We start from the raw sequence: 22,119 nt of genomic DNA, 5'->3' as shown, positions 1-22,119 counted from the left end.
AAAGGCTGCAGAGGATTCCATTGAGCCCACGGGAGGGCAAAAACGGCTTCTCCCAGGCTCCAGAGGCTGAAAATGGGCACTTCCGGTATTTCTGGAAGGCCTCTTTTTTGGCCTCCTCAAGCCTCTGGGAGGCCGAAACCAGCCTGAACAGGCTGAAAATCAGCTGGGAGGTGCACGCATGCACAGTGCAGGTAAGTTTGGCTGGGGCTCGCATGCCCACACGAATGGCTCTGTGTGCCACCTGTGGCACATGTGCCATAGGTTCGTCATCACGGCCCTATATCATTTCAGACTAGTGGCTATCCACTTCAGCCTTTTCTTTAAAACCTTCAGTGATGAAGCAATGGCAAATCACTTCTGAAAAACCTTGCCAAGCAAACTGCAGGATTTCATTCAGGCAGTTGCCAGGAGTCAAGATTGACTTGAAGACCCACACATAGAAAAACAAACCAAAACCAAAACCCAAACAACTCCCCACAAACTTTACTAACTTAAGATTTTTGTACAAGTACCTTGATATTAACCCTCCCCATTTTTAGCTGCTCAAGCAGGCTAATGTCACAGTGAATTAAAACAATGAAAACAATTGAAAAGCTTCTGGCAACTCTAACAACATTGGCAGTGGAAGTGCATCAGTACTGTACTTAGCTTAATTATCACAAATCCAAGATGCAAGAAAAAACAAAACAAAATGGCTAAAACCTGAAATCAGTACTTGCAGTAATGGGGTCCACAAGAATAAATATTATAATAAAACACCTGAAGTGAGAAGAAAGCAGTAATGGGGTCAAATCTGGTTGCTAAAACAAAAGATAATACAAAGTGAATGTGGAGTTCCCAAATGTTCTCTCTGAATCAATATAAGCAAATGTAAAGACATACAGATGGAGGTTGGGTGGAAATCAACTTCACAGCTGCCAATGACAAATTAAAAAAGGATTCTAGGATTTGGTGGACAGCAGGATGTCATACATTTTTTTCACTGAATGAAAAGAAACTGGGATAAGTGAATATTTAAAGGTTTGGGTATGTAATCCAATCTCTTGATCTTTCAGATGGCTGCAGGAGAGTATCTGGCAATGTCACCAGACTACTACCAAACTAGGTTTTTTCCCCCCAATTTCTTCCTTCCTCTTTGCTTTTATTCTTGGATTTAAAAGGTGGAACTGAGAGCACATCTCTGGACCAATTTCTACATTTCATTCCTCAAATATTTAAGTAATGTTATTAAAACTTCAAAAATAGCTGAATTTGCAGTGCAAATTTAGGCGATATTTTGAAACAGCTGGAGTGGAGAGATTTTAGGATAGAAATGGGAACAATTTTGCTTGTTTTGAATATAAGTCTGGAATGCTAGGGTGACAGTTACCTACCTAAAAATTGTCAGTAAGCAAACATAAGTAAACACATCAAAATAATTTTCTCATTTAATCATTTCCTTGCCTCTGATGTTCTGTTCTGCTCAACCTTTCTGTGCATTATTACATGAGAGTATGTTGCTATGGTGCACAGGTCCTTTCTTCTGTTGACCAAATATTTTGCCAGACACCTCTAATCTCAGTGTGACAAAACAAAAGGCAAAGGTACCTCTCGATCCTGTGTGATGGAGTTGTATTTTGTAAGTGGCTTTTTAACTCTGTTAGATCGATATATTATCTAGATTTCTTTCAATTGTATGTAAATAAGCATAACATAATATCACCTCTTAGACTGGAAAAACAAATCTCTATCAAAACATTCAGTAAAAAAACCTACATAATACTTTCATATTCCTACATGCAGAAAAAGAGTCTCAAAAGGGCAACTCAATCTATATTAATGTAAAGAACGCTATAAAATTTATATAAAGGTACCAGATCAAGGCTGCAAAAATCTGACCCAACTTTCACAAAATACTTAATCCTTCAAAGACAATGAGCCCAGTCACTGTATATTCATCTCAGCATCATGACAAAAATAGAAACCAGGAGCACGGCGCCACCATGGCTTCTGAGAGTTCTAGTTCTGGCATAGGCCTGAAAGCCAGCTGGATGACTTTAGCCAGGCACTTTCTCTCAAATCCAGATGACCAACAGATAGAAGCAAGATGTTATAGAAAACATTAACTCTGCTTCCATGCTTTATATATCCAGATCTAGATTTGCAGCCCAGATCTAGTATCCTTATTTTCTAAGATTTATTCAAAGTAGAACAAAGGAAAAACAACAACATGAAGATGTTCAAAATTAGGGGTTATTATATTATTATGTTCTGATCTAAAAACTCTTGAGAGAAGAAACATGTGGAGTCTGTACTGTTTTGGTTCACACTAAGAACATCTGGATGGGTGTCTACTGTATATTCTGTAGATAATCAATAGATAATTATTTGTTTCACCTTCATATCAAACTGTCTTATGTAGCAGATTAATGATTCAAATGCAGATTTTCTTAATCAGAGAGAAAACACTTTACCTGAATTATCTTGTATGGGCAAAAGGTACAATAGTGTAGATCATGGGTGTCAAACTCATGGCGTCATGTTGCCATCATGTGACATTTCACAATGTTTTTCCCATTTGTGGAGCTGGGGGTGGGTTTGGCCTGTGCATGACACATCTAGTCCGTGGGCCGCCAGTTTGACACCCCTGGTATAGATTTTCAACTAATGGATATTTCAATCCTACATAGCCTTTTATTGTTAGATATAGCATTGGTGCTGGGGTTTCTTATAAAAGAAGAAGACACATTATAGAGATACATTTCCACACATTCACTTATGACTTAGAAGTGTTTTCCAAATAATGGGAATGTGTAAGGACATATGATATCTTCTTCCTCTTCCTCTGCAATCTGATTGGCCATTTATTTTTTTCTTCATTTCCTTTATTACATACTAAATTTTATTGCACCATGTCTTTATCCCCTCCTATCTTTTTCCTTCTGTTTGTCTTCATTTTTGAATTCTGATTTAACTCAAATTGTTAGAGGACACCTGTTATGCCTACTACTTTCTTAACACATATTTTCCAATATATTTTGTTTTTCTAAATCCCAAGGTTATTGGATAATTTGATCTTTTAGCAGCAGACTTGGTTTTATGGCCCAGTTTACAAGAGTTAATTATTGTGAAGGAAGCATATTGACAGATGCATATATACAGACCTGAAGGCACATGAAAATAGATGAGGATAGAAAAGTCAAATCAATAAATAATATTGTCATTGCTCTGACTTGGAAATGGATTTCATCATCAGTCATCATTTTAAGCTTATCAATGCTCTTTATTTAAGCTGTATTCTCAAAAAATGTGTCAGAATAGCAGTTTCCCCTCATAAGAGAGCATTTGGGGCATAATTCGTGCTTTAAAAATACCACATGTCTATGTGTTGAAGACAATTTCCTTCCAGTTGTTTTCACACCTAGAGCAATTGGACACTCTAGATGAACTCTCACTCAGCAAATTAAACTAATTATCTACTCCCCCCAAATCCCTGAACTCTTGAATAATAGAACAATAAAATTATTTTTCTTGTCACTTGCCATCAATAACTTACCTGTTTCTGTAGAAGCACTCGTCTCATTGTTTAGAACATTAGTTGTTTTCATGTTGTTAAATTGCTAAGAAGATTTAGTTAATTTTACTTTCCAGCACAGAGGCTGAAATTCTGTTTTGGAAAATGTTATTTGGAATATGTAAGAGTATTGACTGTGCATTTAGTGGAAATATGGCTAAATCCTGAATCCAAAGTAGACTTGGCTAGTTTTGAAAACCCGTTTTTTTTTTTTTTTCCAGTATTCAGCAGTTCAGTGATGCTTTGGATAGTGAGATGGGCGGCATATAAATTTAATAAATAAATAAATTTCTATTGAACATGTGGATAAAGAATAGCAGCACACGTATAGCCCAATCCTCACCTGCATCCAGCCTCCATATATTCAGGAAGCCTAAAGAGCTACTTTAATACAAGGACAGCTCTCCATGTGTATTCATTTTATAATTTAATAAATGCTTTATATGGCTACCTATTTCACAATATTTGTTCTGGGAAAGATACGAGGATTAAAACAATAGCTACAACAACAGTGAACCATAATTCCTGAGGAAAATAATACATCCCAATAATAAAAAACTATATCAGTATCACAGCTTGCCTATCTTCCTGGCCAAATGCTGGAGAAACAGCTAGGTCTCCAAAAGGTGAACAGTGTCCAGAGCTCTAAGGTGATTCTATTCCACATGGCAGGTCCAGATCCTAGCTTTATTTAGATTCCAGATCAGAAAAGATCTGTACTTATATTCAACTCAGCCCCGGTACAGAGAGGTAGGGCTGTGTCCATGGCCTCATTCTCTACTCTTCACAGATTCATAAATGACTGGGCAGGCATTGAATCAAACCAGCCTTGAGTTCAACCCTGTAATATTGTTGAAACTAAATCTTCCAAAGCTTTGTAAATAATTTAGCTTTTTGGAGGGCTGCAAAGAGGTAGATAAGGTATCTGCAGAAATTAACAGGTTTGCTTCTGACTTTCCTTATATGGAAGATTGTAAGTGGCTGAAAAATTACAGAGAATTCACCAAGATGTCTGAAGGATGCTGAGTCCTATCTAATGGTTTGTTTATATGCATTTTAAAGCCTTTGATAGCTCAGTTGCACCTGGGAAGTATATTTGAAGAATTTTGGAACCAGAGAGATCGGAGGTCTGCTTAGGTGTCACTATATATACACCTAATTTCTTATATCTCCAATGCTAGTGTTTATGGAGATTTTCAGTTATCCAGGTCATGGTTGTACCAAAGGTGCTTTTTTCAGGAGGTAACTCTTGGAAAAAAAGCACCTTTGGGACTCAAATGCTAGTCTTTTCCCTAATTCTCATCTATATATTTGTTTACCTCAGGACCATGCAATGGTTTTCAGCCTGCTACATTCAGTTTTCTGTGCTTTCTTTGGGCTGTCCTTGTACATCTATCTTTGGAAGAGACAGTTCAAAACTGGTTTATGAACATGGCAGTTTTCAGAAGTCAGGTGGCTGCTGTCAGCCTGTGCTAGTCTTAGGACATCTCTTTTGTCTCCTAAAGTCCTCTAGGTATACAAAAAGAGCCAACATTGGCCCTGTTAACTTCATGGGTACAGCAGACACTGCAAAAAGTTACTGGAGGTAATGTAGGTGCCACAAAACTACATAAGTTAAATTTCATTTATTGCATCTACTTTTTAATACCCTCTTGTTATGGATGAATAGTTTTTTTGTATCAAATTCTGATAAATTCTTTAATTCCTTTTTAAGGGTCAGTGGCAATTTATTTATTAATTATATATAGGCAGTCCCAATTTATACCACTGCTCTATTTTTAGAACTTTTGTGCAATTTGACTATTACACACTATGCATACACGTGAATACCTGGTCACCATTTGGCCCATGTACAAAAAAGCTGGCTACCATGCTTCATATGTTTCATAGTTCTGGTTTTCTGTCTTCAGATTGTGATGCATAATATGTTCAGTGATCGTTTAAATTACAGTCAGTTTATTTCCAAATTGAGTTGTTGCTCAGCTTTCCTGAATAATTGAATGAATTCTAGCTCCAGCATTTATTTTGTACCTTTTATTTTTATTTTTATAGTCAATATGAAATCAATTAATGTGGGAAGCAACATTTGCAATGGCCTGGGGACTGGGGAGGAAAGAGAGATGTCAATACCCTCGATCAGTTAAGTTTCATTCTAAAGAGAGATGTCAATACCCTCGATCAGTTAAGTTTCATTCTAAAGAGAGATCTGTGTTTCTCAGTAGGAGCTCTCCATATTAATTGCTTTTATACTGACTATAAAAATAATGTATAAACTATCCTTTTTTAACAAAACAAATGCTTGGCATAGAATGCTTTTATTCATTCTGGATAGCCAGAATTCCTGAGCTAACATGACTGGAGGAGGAATTCCTTACATCAAATAAACCTTACATCACCATCCTCACAGAAGATTTCTATGGATTAAGCTGATTCATTCCTTTGCCCACCCCCTCCAAGCAATTTTTTTCTGACATTTTCATCAAAACGTAACATTCTAAGGCATGACAGTTGACATCCTTTCCAAAGTTACTTCTAGCAAACCTTAGCATATGCTACTGTACAAGAGATGCCTTTTAATTTTAGGTTTTAAAGTTTAAAACAAGTAGAAATACTGTGAAAATGCTTTTGAGACAGTAACCAATTGAATAATTATAGCGTATATTAACAATGCATTATTCAGTCTCCTGATTTCTTTTGGAAGTCTCTGAGATAATTTTGATCTTTTGGTATCATGTTGTTCTTACCTCCCACTGTATACACTTCATATCATAGCTATTATTATTTACTAACCACCGGGCAGAATGAAGGGAAAGGCAACCTAGTTATGTACTAGTTTCAAGAAAATTATATGGATGCCTCTGTATAATCATAACAAGATGAGCTTGTCCTGATGGCTTCTATTTTTTTTTTTTAACCAAGCATTTAAACAGCTTTTACATTCCAGCTTTTAGTAATATTCATGAAGCATGGCTTTTAATGTACCATAGTAAAAAAATCATGATGAAAAGAACAGGTCTCAATGATTTTCTCATTTCTCTCTGGTGTGTGTGTGTGTGTGTGTGTGTGTGTACACATATATGCGATGTGTGTATGTGTATATGTATGTATGTATGTAGAGCTTTGAAAATACAGTATACATTTTAAGCAGTAGTTATCTGTGTTTTGCTCCTGAAAATATTCTCTGTGGTCTGGCATTTTTCCTACCTAAATCCTCAGGAGAGCTAATATATTTAAACAAATTTTAAATGTTTGGTACAATATATGTAAACTTAGCAAACAACATCAATGGGGCAAAAAATGATTGGGTAGTACAGCTATAACAGACAGAACAATAATTTTATACAAGAAATTCCCAGTATCAATGGAAAATTCTTTGCCAAGACAAATGGCAGTTTCAAAGATACAATTTTTGGCAGGACCCTAGTAGACTGCTTTTTCCTAAAACAATGTTTTCATTCATATTTTCCCTAATATACCTATATTCAGTTCTAATGTACAGATGAAGAATGTGAAAAGTAGGTGTGGGCAGGTATACAAAGTAACCCAGCATATCAAAATCTTGTTATTTAATTGTTTGATCTGAAAGTAATGGGACTGAATTTTTTGTTTAGTTCCAGCTAGAATCACTCTAATGAATTCATTGTAACTTTTAGCTAAAAAGCTTCCTGCAAATGAACTGTATCGCTGGAAGAAAATATAAGGATTTAAATGTATACTATTGACTATGTTCAGCCAAATAGGTCTTTAAGAAACTATTTATTGAAAGATAGAATTGGGTTAACATTAGTTTGCAAGGAAGATACAAGCTGGAATCTAAAGTAAAACAATAAATTCATGTAACATAACAGCGTGGCCACTTTAACCCAAACCTAGTTTCTGATTACTTAATATCCCAACCAATATACAAAGCCCCTGAAAATCAATGACTTGGGACTTGGACAAAAATCTACTTATTGGATCAGATAATGGTTTATCAGATCTACTAATCTGAATCCTTCTCAAGGAAGAGCAGTGCAAAACTTTATTATTATCAATAACAGTAATAGTAATAAACACATAGTCTTGAATTAGTAAATGTATAAAGACTTAACTGAGGATTAGGCTGGCTTTGGGCAGAGAAATTACATTTTTATTACATTTGTCTCCTTGTGAGATGTAAAAACAGCAGGAAATTATCTTGCACAGTTTCTTGATCTATCTGTAGCTTTCAATGTCTTCAGTAGTAATATCCTCGACAGAGGCTGTCTTATGAGAAAAAGAATAACTTTGTTTGGATAGCTGTCTACAGAAGGTTCTCCTCACCAAACGATATTTGGTAGGTTGCTACTGACTTACATTCATTCATTCATTCATACATACATTTTATATGGCAAACTAATTCAAAGCAACTCAAAAATCAAGATTCATGATGCTGTTTAGCAGCTTTCTGAAAACATAGTAAGATAATTCAAAGATTAAGGGTGAAGTACAATTAGTAAGCTAATAATACAAAGAAAGCTCTGCTTCTCCTCCTTCTAGGTAAGGCAGTAAAATACTTATGTACATATAACTCTGTTCATACACCAAATGAAGATTAATAAATTGAAACTCAAGCCAGATGAGATAAATGTTCTATTATTTGTCCTGGAAAAAACAAATAATACTCCTATAGAGTCACATTTACAGTTTATGGGTGCATCTAAATTCATCTTTGTTGTAAAAGAGTCCTCCTCCTCTCCTCTCCAATTCCTTGCATAGTTCTTACTTACATCATTATCACTGTTATTATTATTTTAATCTGCCAAACTGATGTTGCAGCTAAAGTATTACAGAGACTGGCTCTGTCATTTAGCATCCCATACCTTTGTGATCTCCTTTTTATTTTATGTTTTATATCAGTCTGCATTTGAAGATAATCTGGAGCCTATAGTTAATGCAAAATATTACTTCTAGGATACAGATCTGGGGATTATGAATATATTACATCATAATATAAGGACCCAATATGCTGACTCGGTAAACCGCGTAGAGGAGGCTGTAAAGCACTATAAAGTGGTATATATGTCTAAGTGCTATTGCTATTTCTATTGTTTTGGTAGTTTTTTTTTTTTCTGATCCAGTTCATTTCTGGTGAGGTAGTGATTTTAATTAATAAACTTCTTTATCAGACTTATCTGGAGGAATGGATTTGTTTATGGTAGAATTTTTAGACTATCTTCTGATAGTCTAAATGTCTATCCAGATGCCTTCATATGTGGATGATGGATTCCTGGCTCTGGAAAGTATATCTGAGATATACTAGCATCTACTTAAAAAAAAATCAGGTGAAAAAATCTTATAGAGCCTAAACAATAAAATGTTAAAATCTATGTTGCAGCAGAGTTTTTAAATTACTTGTTTTTCTATTTTTTTAAATATACGTTATATAGTTTGATAGCTTTTAGCTTAATGTTAACTTAAATTTTCAATTGCATTTTTGGAATGTCGTAGACTAGTACGGGATAGCTCTGTTTTCAAGAGGGCCTTAAAAAGTCAATATTTTGAAAGCGTAACTATTTTTTAATATAATATTCTAGATTAAAATTAAATATATTATGGAAGATGCTAGGTGAGAGAGGCAACTCAAAATTCATGACCTGGATATGACACCTAGTATGTCATGCTTTCGGTATCCAGAGAGCACTTAAGTAGAATTTGGCAGGAAAACTTATTGTTAAGATGGTCTGTTAAATGAATATGTATATCCAAGGTGACTCGGGTTTGAGGAGCTGGCAGAAACATCATCTCTGTGGTGGGGGAATGTTACACTTTGATTTGCCTGTTAGGTACAGTAAAATTTTGATAATCAAACTAAAGAAAAATGTTATGTTTGTACATGTAAAGGACAAAGTATTATAATGTGTTTTTTAAAAATCGAATGGAGTATATACCATTTCAAAATAATAAGCTGAATTTGATATGGTCAAATGATTTAATCAATAAAGATTCTATTCTATTCTATTCTGTTCTGTTCTGTTCTATTCTACATAATAAACAATGAATTTGTGTGGCATTTTTGTTTGCTTTATTTCACCTTTTTCCTAGTAATGTTTGATTTATAATATTTTAGCTATGTAAAATGATTACTTCCTCTTGATTCCAGAACAACCATGCTGCATGTTTAAGGCAAAACAATGGAGAAGTGAATAAATAAGTTCTTACAGAGTTATTATTAACTCAGATATTAAATTGAATGACAATCATTCTCTTCCTTGCTATGATTACTTGTGGTTTATGATTAAAAAGGACATATCATTTAGATTTAGTCTTTCCAAACAACAGGCTTCCCTATTTACAACATAGGGAAATTGTAGTTACAGCATTGACAACAATATTAAGTTTTCTCTTCATAGGATGGACCTTTAGAACAGGGGTCTCCAACCTTCTGGACCTCAGGGACCACCAAATTCATAATTTTAAATCCCGTGGACCACTAATATGAATCCAGCATGCTGCTCGCTGAAGCGCCTGACAGGATGGGGTCCTTCAAGCACTTAGCTTGGCTGCCTGTTTCTGCAACCTTAAATACTCAAAGAGTCAGTTGGACCCATTTCCCACAGAAAAAAAAATACCGGGATCTTTCATCTCTCTCTTTCTCTCTTTCTGACTTGTCTCTCTCTCTCTCTCTCTTTCTCTCCCTCTTTCTCTCTCTCTATGTGTCTTGTCTTTCTCTCTTTCCCTCTCTCTTTCGCCCTTTCTCCCCCCCTCTCTCTGTCTTCTTTCCCTCTCCCTTTGTCCCTCTCTCTCTGTGTCGTCTCTCTCTTTCCCTCTCCCCCTCTTTTTCTCCCTTTGTCCCCTCTCTCTCCCTCTCTTTGTCTTGTCTCTCTCTCTTTCCCTCTCCCCCTTGTTCTCCCTCCCTCTCTCTCATCACTCTTTCCCCTCTCTCTCTTCTCTCTCTCTCTCTCTCTGTGTCTTCTCTCTCTCTCTCTCTTTCCCTCTCCCCCTCTCTTTCTCCCCCTCTCTGTCTCTCTCTGTGTCTTCTCTCTCTCTTCCCCCCTCTCTCTGTCCTCGGGGGTGGGGGGTGAGGGGTGAGGGGAAAGGAACCTCTGAACTGGTGCAGGGTGGTGGTAATCTGATGTCTGGAGGCTGATGAGCCACGTGCTGAAGACCATATGGCTGGCAGGGAGGTGGGGCAATCCTGCAGTCTCTCTAGCAAACCTGTGTCATGACTGCTGCCTCCTCCCTCCATGCATTGAGGAGGCTGAGCAGCAGTGGGAAGAGCACGGACCTCTTGAGCCACAGGAAGTGGCTGCCAGTGATGCCCTCAGGTGAAGATATTGTGAGGGGGCTTGACCCTCCTCAGGATCCGCAAGCGCTCACTGCCTCTCTGGCATCCACCAAGCCTCCTCCTTCTCACTGGGCATGTGAGCGCTTCTGGTGAGGAGGAAGAGAAGCATGGTAGGAGGAGGCTTGCGGCTGCCAGAGCGGTGGCAAGCGCTTTGTGGCTCCTAAGGGGAGGGGTGCGGGAGATTGGGAAGGGCTCCAATACCGCAATTTCCCGTGTGCTACCCTCTCTCCCTGCATGCATCAGTCCATCTGCCGCCGGTATCACCCCTGTTGCAGACACGGGTGCTCTGTGGACCACCAAAATTTTCTCGTGGATATCAGTGGTCCATGGACCACTGGTGGCAACCTCTGCTCATGAAATGGGTGCTCCATGTCCTGTAAAGCACTCTTGCCATAGTAAATGGTTGATACATAGGTCATGTGACCACATGTTTGACAAGTCAGCTTTATGTTCTACAGTCATATCACTGCTATTTGTGATGTTCTGAAATGAATATGTTTACTTAATGACCATAGTGCTTGCTTAACAGCTGCTGAAAAATAGGCTATAAAATTACTTCTGGTCATGTGGGTGCAATGACCTATGGCCATAATAACTTGATAGGATTTCCAGTCCCAATTACAGTCGTAAGTCAAGAACTACTTGTATTCTTCTCCTGAACATAAATCCTATTTGAATTTTTAAATAAGTCGCGACTATCTAAATGTATTTTGCAAATACTCAATGGAATCTAGATAATCTTAACAGAAGAACTTTGAATTGAAAAGCTTGTCCTCTCAACAAAAATCTCAAGGAAAAGGAGATGATTACAGTGGTAGCTCTTTAGGTCTATTATAGTGAACCAAATCTTACTTTTCAGGAAGAGGGGAGATATTTTACCATGGTAGCATTCTGAAATTCCAGGAACAAACATACTTCTGAATATCTGGCAATGGGGCAGAATTGTTTGTTACATTTTGGAAATAATGGGAACTGAAGCTCTGACTGTGTAAGAGATATGGTTCAATGGCTCCTTTTTATAATAATGAATTTATTTCATCTTAGAGAGGTAATGGTTTGAAGCAGCATCAATTACACATTATTGGTCTCTTTTTGAATTCTGTAGTCTAATTTTGTATTATAATGTTTAGAATCCAAAAACAAATACAGGTGTTTCCATGGTAACATAAGATATTACCAAACATGAGTCTTGCAATACTGGGCAAGAAAGGTATAATTCCTAGGTATCCCAATTTTTTTTCATTAGGCTGATCAATGCCAAATTTATGATACTGCCTGTAACAATATTGATACAGGAGATAGAACTACTGAGTCATATGAATTGGAATGAATGGCCTGAAAGCTGTATGTCCTTGATTGATTCAATTATTTGTTGAATCTGTAAGACTTCTGAACAAGCAATAATGAATAATTACTTGGAATAGCAGTTGCTATTTTCTAATTTCCAGGTTGGTTACCTATTTCTTTTTCTGAGAGCAAATTTGAAGATTATTCAGATTTAGGTGTCCATTTACTTTCCCAGTACCGGAGAATTGAATGGATTGTTCTCCACTTTGCTTATGTTGAAAGATTTGAAGGGTAGAGATTTGTGTACAAGAACTGAATTGGGCTAGGAATTTTGTTTTGCTATAATGGGAACCAGACAAGAGTAAATGGGTTTGCTTTAGCATACATAACAGCTATACAAATAGTAATAAATGGTCACTCTCTCAGTTTAGAGAAAAGGAGGAAAGGAGAGGAAGGGAAAGGGAAATGTCTCAGTTAAGTGGATTTACAAAATCTTGATAATAAAGCTGCTGTGACAGTAGAAAAGGAGCTAAAAGGAATCAAGAACTGTGTCTCATGACATGCAAAGATTTATAAAGTCTTAGCTATGATAGATTCCAGTAGGCCTGCACAGGGGCAAACACCTAAGTATGTCACATAAAGACTATGATGAAAAATAGATATGTTTACCAGAAGTTCAACTAGCTCTGTTCGTGCAGAAAGAAAATCCATGGTGGATACTACACACACGTTGGGAAAAGCTTTTTGAGATATAAGAATGATAACTACTAAAAGATTATCAAAATAAATAAATGTAACTTAAAAAAAAGTTTACATGATTTTCTGGTGTAATTTATAGCTCTTGTATTATATTTTTTACATGTAAATTATGTTATTTAAAAGCCATAATATTGTAGCTGTGCATTAAAGTTTTCTGCTGCTCCAGTTTCTATTTTTAATAAGAAGATTCACTTCGTTGTGAACTGCAAAGGGAAAGAAACTTGATTTTCTAACATATATCTAATAGGTTAAAAACTGAAAATAGGGATAAGAAAATAATAGTTTCTTAATGAGAAAAATATGGGGTAATGCCATTGTTTGCACCAAAGTTATTTGGACAAAAATTTAAAAAGATTTAAACTACATGTATTGAAATAAAAGATGGGGAAGACATAGACAGAAATGTTGGGGAACATTTATAGATCTTACATGTAAACAAAACTGCAAGAAGTGGCTCATCAGAAGTGGATCTGATTTTGCTAGTGATCCCTACTTCTGAACTGCATGTGAGCCACATGATTTTGGATTGCAAGCTCACCTACATTAAGTGAAAGTCTGAAAAGATATGCATCTAATTGAACTAAACCATTAATATTAGGACTTCAAAACAAAACTACATAAACTAATAATCATATAATCTTGTATTGTTTTTTAAAAATGCTTTCTAATGGTGTAAAATCTGTTTTTCTTTAATTGTACAATTTCTGTTTTATTTTTTTGTTTCACCTTCCCCCCATTTTCCTGTAATTTTGAACTTACATGAATATCCAGATGTCATGCTAGGCATAAACAATACTATTCCCTAAGTAGAATTTCCCCCAAATTCCCTGTTTCATTTTCATATATTTACTTTATTGAAACACTAAGAACAATTTTCATTTTTTTGCTTTGCCCTTTAAGTAGAGTTCTATTATTTAAACATTCCTGAATGTGCATTTTCAGAGCTTCTTTATGACCTAATTTGTCTGTTTGGGAAGGTATTGCATTTCCTTTGCTCAGAGATACTAAGCACTGAGCTAAATGAAATCTAAGACATTCCATCCCGCTGATACTTTATAAAAAAGCACACAGCTGGCAATATACTTTGTAGGTTGTGCTAATGCTTTCTCAGGCAAGTGTAAGTAAATTGAAAATGTTTTTTTCTTAAAAAGATCATGTTACTCTTCTTAATTCTAGGTCATTACTGCTTGTTTGATGCACCTATAGAATTTAAAACAATCAAGAGCCCCCCTCTTTGAAGGAGACGAGTGTTTAAGAAATATGAAATATAATAAAAAGTTAATCTACACCAATATTACTCCATATATTATTTTATTACTGTTACATCTTTTTTAATAGTTATGTCCACCCCCCACCCCCCAAATTAACTATACATAAAACACCGGATGAAATCCAGGTTTATTGCTATGTACTCTAGATTCCTTTGGAGGCGCAATGGCTCAGTGGTTAAAGATGCTGAGCTTTCAATTGAAAAGCTGAAGATAGAGTTTGAGACCTGAATGCCATGCAAAGGGCTAAGCTCCTGTTGCTTTCCCCAACTCCTGCCCATCTGGCAGTTCGAAAGCATGCAAATTCAAATAGATTAATGGGTATAACTTCGGTGGGAAGAGAACACCATTCCATGTGCCTTTGGTTTAGAGCCATGCTGGGCACATGAGCAGTTTGGCAAATGCTTGTTCCCTTGGCCAAGAAATGGAGATGAACACCATGCCCTAGAGTCGGACATGACTGGACAGGGGATAACTTTATCTTATTCTTGATTCAGTGAATTTACTGCCAATTGATAAAGAGAATAATGATGTACATGGGGTAGACTTCTGACTTGGTGCAAGTATTTTCTCAATTTTATAGAAATAAAATGATCTTGTTTTCCATGCACTTGTAACATGGAAGAACAACGGGGAAAAGAAATGGGTTACAGTGTGTACTTAATAACACTAATGATGCAGCACAATCTGTTTTCGCTGTTTTGAAATTCATCTTTTTTAAAAAAAATATTTATTACACTGCCTCCAAATCTGGATAGCCTATCCAAAAGAATGCTAGACGCTATTGAGAATTATTGCATGCATAGCACCTTTAGTAGATAGTACAATTTAAGTAAGCATTTGTGCTAGAAGAGAGGGTGCCATTGGGGCCTGAGGTTTGATGGTTGTATTAAGCCTGAAGAAAATCAAAAGTTGATTTTTATCCCTGCTCTTGCATTCATTTCACCCCATTCCTTCTAGACTATTCATGACATGTCATTACAGATACTGAGAAGACCTAAAGATGGCAGGAATTTATATCCACTATCTTCTGGAACCTAGCAGACTCTCAAATATAATATAATAAATATAATATAATAAATATAATATAATATAATAAATATAATGTAATGTAATGTAATATAATATAATATAATATAATAAATATAATATAATATAATAAATAATATAATATAATATAATATAATATAATATAATATAATATAATATAATATAATATAATATAATATAATATAATATAATATAATATAATATAATATAATATATATATATATATATATATATATATATCTTTGGTTATTCGGGTTTTCTCCCACGTAAAATTGGAAGTATCTAGGTGACGTTTCGATGAAGTCTCATTCACCATCTTCAGGCTTGGGTCTTCGGCTTTGTGCTTCTTGGAGTAATGTGAGCTTGCAGCTGCTTCTTACTTTTAACTGCTAGTGGGGGTGTGACTTGATTGGATGGGGGCTTGGCTGTGTTCTGATTGCGTGGGGGTGTGTTCTCATTGGTTGGGGGTTTGGCTGTGTTCCGATTGGTTGGGGGGTTGGCTGTGTTCTGATTGGCTGGGGGTGTGTTCTGTTCAGGTGGGGGCTTGGTTGTGCTCAGGTTAGTCTTAGTTGCTGGGGCATTTGAGCTGGTGAGCTGCTGTTTGGCTTCGCGTTCGTGGTTTTGCCACATCTTCATGGTGGGCGTCAGTTCGCTTCATGTATGGGTCAGAGGGGTTTGAAGTGGGTAGTGATGCAGCCGTAGTACGGCTTCTGGTCTGTGGTCATGTCTCATCTTCTGTGTGGGTGTGACTCTGCTTTCTACATGGAAATGTGGTGGTAGCATCTTGTGTGGCCCTCGTGCATGTGGGTCTGGTGTCATTCTTCATTTTAGGTACTCGCTTGTTCATGAGGGCGGGTTTCCAAATGGCTGGTAGGCGGGAGGTATCATCTCATTTATTCATGCTGTGTGGGCGTTTTTCTATCTCTATGGCTTCTTTGATTATTCTGTTGTTGAAGTGTTTGGTTTTGGCGATAGTTCTAGTATTTTTAAAGTCAATCTCATGTCCTGTGGCTTTGAGGTGTTGGACCAGGGAAGAGGTCGGTTCTTCTTTTTTGATTGAGTTCTTGTGTTCTTCAATGCGTGCACTTATTCTTCTGTTAGTTTGTCCGATGTATGTGGTGGGGCATGCAGCGCAAGGGATTTCGTATACTCCTTGGTTTTCTAACTCGATTTTGTCTTTAGGGTTTCTTAGGATGGTGGATATTTTTCTATTTATGCAGAATGCTGTTTTAATGTTGTGTTTTTGGAGGATCTTGCTGATTTTGTCTGTAGTGCCTTTTATACATGGGAGGAGGGCTTTACCGTTCTCTTGTTCTCTGTCTTGGATTTTGGTTGGGGTTTCTTTTTGGATTAGGTGGGTAATCTTCTTTCTTTGGAATCCATTGGCTGTTAGTACGTTAGTGAGAGTGTGTAGTTCGGTTTTTAGGTGTTGTTCGTCGGCTAAGCATTTTGTTCTGGAGATATATATTTATATATATATATATATTTGATGGTCTCAACGTGGTTTCACTATTCACTCAAGTCCCGATAAAAGAAACTCTTGAAATCATCAAAAATAAATACCAACCAGCGAAACAACTCATGGAACTAACAGAACACCGCTTAACCAACACATATTTCATATACAAAGGACAAAGATACAAGCAAACTGAAGGAGCCCCTATGGGATTACCACTGTCACCCATCATTGCAAACCTGTTCATGGAAGAATTCGAATCCAGAGCCCTGGTTAAGGCCACCCACAAACCCAAACTATGGTTAAGATACATCGATGACACATTTGTGATTTGGCCCCATGGAAAAGAAAACCTAAACAATTTCCTAACACACCTAAACAGCACACACCCCAAAATCAAGTTCACCATGGAAACGGAAACAAACAAACAACTACCATTCCTAGATGTACTAATCTACAAAAAAACAGATGGCACACAAGGACATACCATATACCAGAAGAAAACACACACCAACCTCTACCTCAACGCCCAATCCCACCACCACCCACCACAGATAAACTCTGTGGCCAAAACACTAATTGCTAGAACCAAATGCCTGGCAGACAAGACACACATAAAGACTGAACTATGCACCCTGACTAAAGTACTGACAGCCAATGGCTTCCACAAAAGCAAAATCACTGGCTTGATCCAGAAAAACACACTGAGACATAATGGAGACCTAGAAGATAAACAGACCTATGGAACAGCTGTCCTGCCCTACATAAGAGGTACTACAGACAAAATCAGTAAGATACTACACAGGCATCACATGAAGACTGCCTTCAAAACAGACAGAAAAATAGCAGCCATCCTAAGAAACCCCAAAGATAAAATTGACCTGGAAAACCAAGGCCTATACGAAGTCCCCTGTGCATCATGCCCTGCCACATGCATTGGACAGACCAATAGAAGAATAAGTACCCTCCTAGATGAACACAAAAATGCAGTAAAAAACCTGGAACACACCTCCTCAGTAGTCCAACACATGAAAGCCACAGGTCATAGCATCAACTTCAATGGCACCAAAACCCTAGCCACTATAGAAAACCCCAGCCACAGAATTATCAGAGAAGCCATAGAGATTGAAAAAAGACCTGAAAGCATGAATAGAAGAGATGACTCCACCAGGCTGTCAATCATCTGGAAGCCTGCACTCTCAAACAAAAAAACCTCCACACCACAAACCAGGCAAACACCTGGGCACAAACAGACTCCCTCTGATACCTCCAGCTCAAACACACCCCTACCAGCAACCAGATGAAACCTAGCTTCCTATTAATGATAGCCGTCCATTTACTCAGAGCCAAGCCGCACTAAAAGCCTCCAATGCAGGAAACACAATGTTGCCAGCCAATCAAGACAAAAAAAGCTACAAAACAGACAGAAGATATTAGAAACACCAATCAAGCAGAACACAGCAAATGGCTGTGAATGGCTGTGAAAGTCTGACTCACAGACGAACACAATACAGAAGCCTGATGATGGCAGATGAGATTCTGCCAAAACGTTGCTAAAACTTCAAAAGCACAACTATAATGACGTGGGAAAATACCCGAACAAAGCTGAATACCATAAATAAATAGATAGATAGATAGATAGATAGATAGATAGATAGATAGATAGATATAGATATAGATATAGATATAGATATAGATATAGATATAGATATAGATATAGATATAGATATAGATATAGATATAGATATAGATATAGATATAGATATAGATATAGATGGAAGAATTCGAATCCAGAATATATAAAATTAGGATTACTAAGTACCATACTGGGAATTTTGAGAATTCAGAAAGCACCATTTTATAAGGGACTTGTGTTAAGACTAATGTAAAGATGAAAAATAGCTAATGACTAAAATACAGACCTGTTTCAGATAGGATAGATAACTAGAAAACATAAATTTCTTATGTGTCTCAAGCTATAAATTATATTTTTTGAATTTTTTTTCACACTATTGTTTTAATTTTGAAAATATTTTCATAGAAATTTGTAACATTGTTTGGTTATCATGATATTATGTTTGTATTGTCTCCTAAATAAAAAGGATTCAGCATGTCATGTTCCACAAACAGATGACATTTTTACTAAGCTTCATCCAGAAGGGACAAGATGAAATTACAGTAGGAATGGAAATCAAATCATGATTTTGCAAAGGTTGAATAAGATACTCAAGTCTGAGGCTTTATTGGCGCACTCTTTTCTTGCCCAAATGCTTGCATAAATTGAATTCATTAACTAAAATGCCATATTATATAATAGTTGACAATATTTTATTACCTATTATAAAAAGATATAATTATACATGCAATAAAAAGGAATCCAGTACAATGAATCTGTACAGTGCACCAGAAAAGAATTTTTTAAAAAGCACAGAAAATACCACATTTTGCTATGATGCAAATTAGTTACCAGATGACAAATATCACTGAATTCAAGAGTAAATATAAAGTGTTTATTAAAAAATAAAACATATATCAAATTAAAATCAGTATATAAAAATGAATTGATATTAATCCTCATGCTTCTCTCATTAATGCCAAAAACATTTGAATTAAACTTTTAAAACTGAAAATTGCTCATCAAATAAACCAAACAAAAGCTCTTAATTATGCCAGAAACATTATTCCATCCAAAATATATTCTTCCATGTAGACATGGAAGCAACAAAGTTAAAAGAAAGTGTGAGAGAAATGTGTTAACCAGCTGAATTGAGCAAACAATTGTAATGCAAATCAAAGTGCTGATTATCTCCCATAAAGTCCTTCATGACATAAGATCTGATTATTATACGGTATATCTCCTGTAGTATCTACATGCCGCATACAGTCTCACAGTATTGCCATGCTTTGGGTGCTATCTTTGATGACCTGGGGCTGGGCACAAAAACAACATAGCGGAGCGAAGGCTTAACTGCCTTTTATTGCCCCAACTTCCCCCACCACCACAAAGTGCCCACAGTTCACCTTAAGTCCAAGAGCAATGCTCCAAACACACACACACATACACCTCCACTAGTTCCTGGCTGCTGTGTCCAGAGAAGCAGCCAGTTCTGACAGCAAACATAGTTCAGGAAACTTGGTTCCAGGGAGTTCTCATTGCATGGAGGGGTCACTGAGGCTGTAGCACAACCCAAAGCAGAGCTGTGTTGCTGAGTACTTGCCCACAGCCAGGCCAGACAAAGCAAGGCAAGTGAAACCCAAGCAAAGCAAGGCGAAGCACAGTAAGACAAGGTGGCAAGATGTTGACAATTGCAAGCATGGCTGGAAAAAGACAATGCTTGTTCTGACAAGAGCCTCTACCCAGATTGTCTCTTTAAATCAAATAAGCCTTGTGATGGGGGATGGGGTACTCTCTTCCCAAGCTGTTGGTTTGCCCTATGCTGATCCCACCATCTTTCCACCCTCTGTGCTCAAAAATTGGGAGGCAATAACTCCTCCCCAGAGCTCTATAACTCCTCTACTCCACTGCCTACTCTTTCCTTCCCCTCCTCCCTCGCTTGGTTGTCCTGCACCCTCTCTCCATCGCCGGCCATTCCTCCAAGGCCTGAGGGACCCAGGACTGCCTTGTCCTGCTCCTCTGGTCGCTCCTTTGGGTTCAGAGAGGTCATGCCATCCTCCTCCATTGGCCCTGGCTCCAGCTCGTCCTCCTCCTTGGACCCAAGCTCCGACAGGGCCATGACACCATCAGTTAAATAATGTGATCTAGTTGGAACCTGTTATGGAGCCTGCCCTCTGGAACACCATTTCATCTGAGATCCCCATGGCTCCTTCCCTGTCCCAGGCCTGGGTTAGATCCCTTGTGGATGCTTTGGTTGTTTAATTGACTAATGACTTTCATTTGGATTACAGTATTTATTCTATATTTGTATTATTTTTAATGGTTGTATACTGCAGGTCACCTGAGTGATATGGATTGCTGCAGATAATTAAACAAACAAAAATAGCATTTACAAAAATACTTACAACTTTCTATCTCTAATGTGCAGTTTTGTTCATCTAAGGGATATCTTCGTAGATCCATCATGCATGCAGCTGTTGTTGTAATTCTAGAAAAGTCAGAGATGAAAACATTTTTTTAATTTGTTCAACCTGGCTAAAATCTAGATAAAAGACTGGAAAATTGATGCATCTATTCCATGTCACTCAAGGTTAAGAAATATATGTATATTTTCAAGAAAGCCATGTGTTAATTTTGGTTGACGTTATTTGAACATTAGTTTTGTACTTTATATTTCACATTAACTTCATATTTTCTGTACAAACAGACTAATAAGTAACATGTAACAGCCCAAACCAGAATCTATAAAAAAAACACAGTGATAAGATCGAATTGGTTTGACTGATTCCAGGGAACACATTCCTGAAGGTAATTTGGTACCAAGCCATAAAGAACTATTACTACAGTAATAGGTACAGGTATTCAGCTGTCTTCAGTTGCATTTCCAGTTTATTTCCATCATTGTGTCTATTTATTCATTTCATTTTCTGCAACTCCTCAGTAAACTAAGGAGCGTATTAGGATTTGTAAGAGAAAGGAAAGCTGCTTTGAGGCAATCTCTATTTCCTTCAAAATCTCATAGTTCTAGAGATTGACAAAAACACATGGTGAATATCTCACAAACCCCTCTCACACAAAGACATTTTAATTTGTATTTTTAAGTCAGCATATGAAGTTAAGAGAGAGAAATAATTGTTTCAGCAGTGTGTAGCAGCAGCCCAAAAAGCTAATGCAATCCTAAGTTGTATTAACAGAGGGATACAGTCAAGATCAAGGGAAGTACTAATACCACTCTATAAAGCCTTAGTAAGACCACACCTAGAGTACTGCATCCAGTATTGGTCACCACATTATAAAAAAGATGTTGAGACTCTAGAAAAAGTACAGAGAAAAGCAACCAGGTTTAGGGGACTGGAGGCTAAAACATACAAGGAACGGTTGCAGGAACTGGGCTTGGCTAGTCTAGTAAAGAGAAGGACCAGAGGAGACATGATAGCAGTCTTCCAATATTTGAGGGACTGCCACAGGGAGGAAGGGGTCAAGCTATTTTCTAAAGTGCCTGTAGGCCAGACAAGGAATAATGGATGTAAACTGAACAAGGAGAGATTTAACCTGGAAATAAGGAGAAACTTTCTGACAGTGAGAACAATCAACCAATGGAAGCTTGCCCTCGGAAGTTGTGGGAGCGCTATCCCTTGAGACTTTCAAGAAGAGATTGGACCGCCATTTGTCAGAAATGGTGTAGGGTCTCCCGCTTGGACTAGATGACCTACAAGGTCCCTTCCAACTTTGATTATCTGTATCTATCTGTTTAAGTAAATATTATAGCACTATGCAATCTAAAACCATCTCTATCTATTGGACCGGACGGAATATGTGCCTACT

At 37.1% G+C, this 22,119-nt stretch overlaps 1 protein-coding gene across 4 annotated transcripts in view; it reads right to left on the bottom strand.

The window, feature by feature from the left end:
* Positions 1-22,119, bottom strand: part of GABRB2 (gamma-aminobutyric acid type A receptor subunit beta2) — a 154,658-nt gene that overhangs the window by 56,969 nt on the left and 75,570 nt on the right. For all 4 annotated transcript variants that reach the window (XM_087955503.1, XM_087955502.1, XM_026681638.2 and 1 more), the window contains one exon: positions 20,700-20,782. In XM_087955503.1, coding sequence (XP_087811629.1) covers positions 20,700-20,782 — 83 coding nt within the window. The remainder of the gene's footprint in view (positions 1-20,699; positions 20,783-22,119) is intronic.

This window comes from Notechis scutatus, chromosome 2 (assembly GCF_049901735.1).
Source record: "Notechis scutatus isolate UNSWTSFEM ecotype Mainland chromosome 2, rNotScu1.2, whole genome shotgun sequence".
NCBI lineage: Eukaryota > Metazoa > Chordata > Lepidosauria > Squamata > Elapidae > Notechis > Notechis scutatus.
This window is presented reverse-complemented; position numbering and strand designations above follow the sequence as displayed.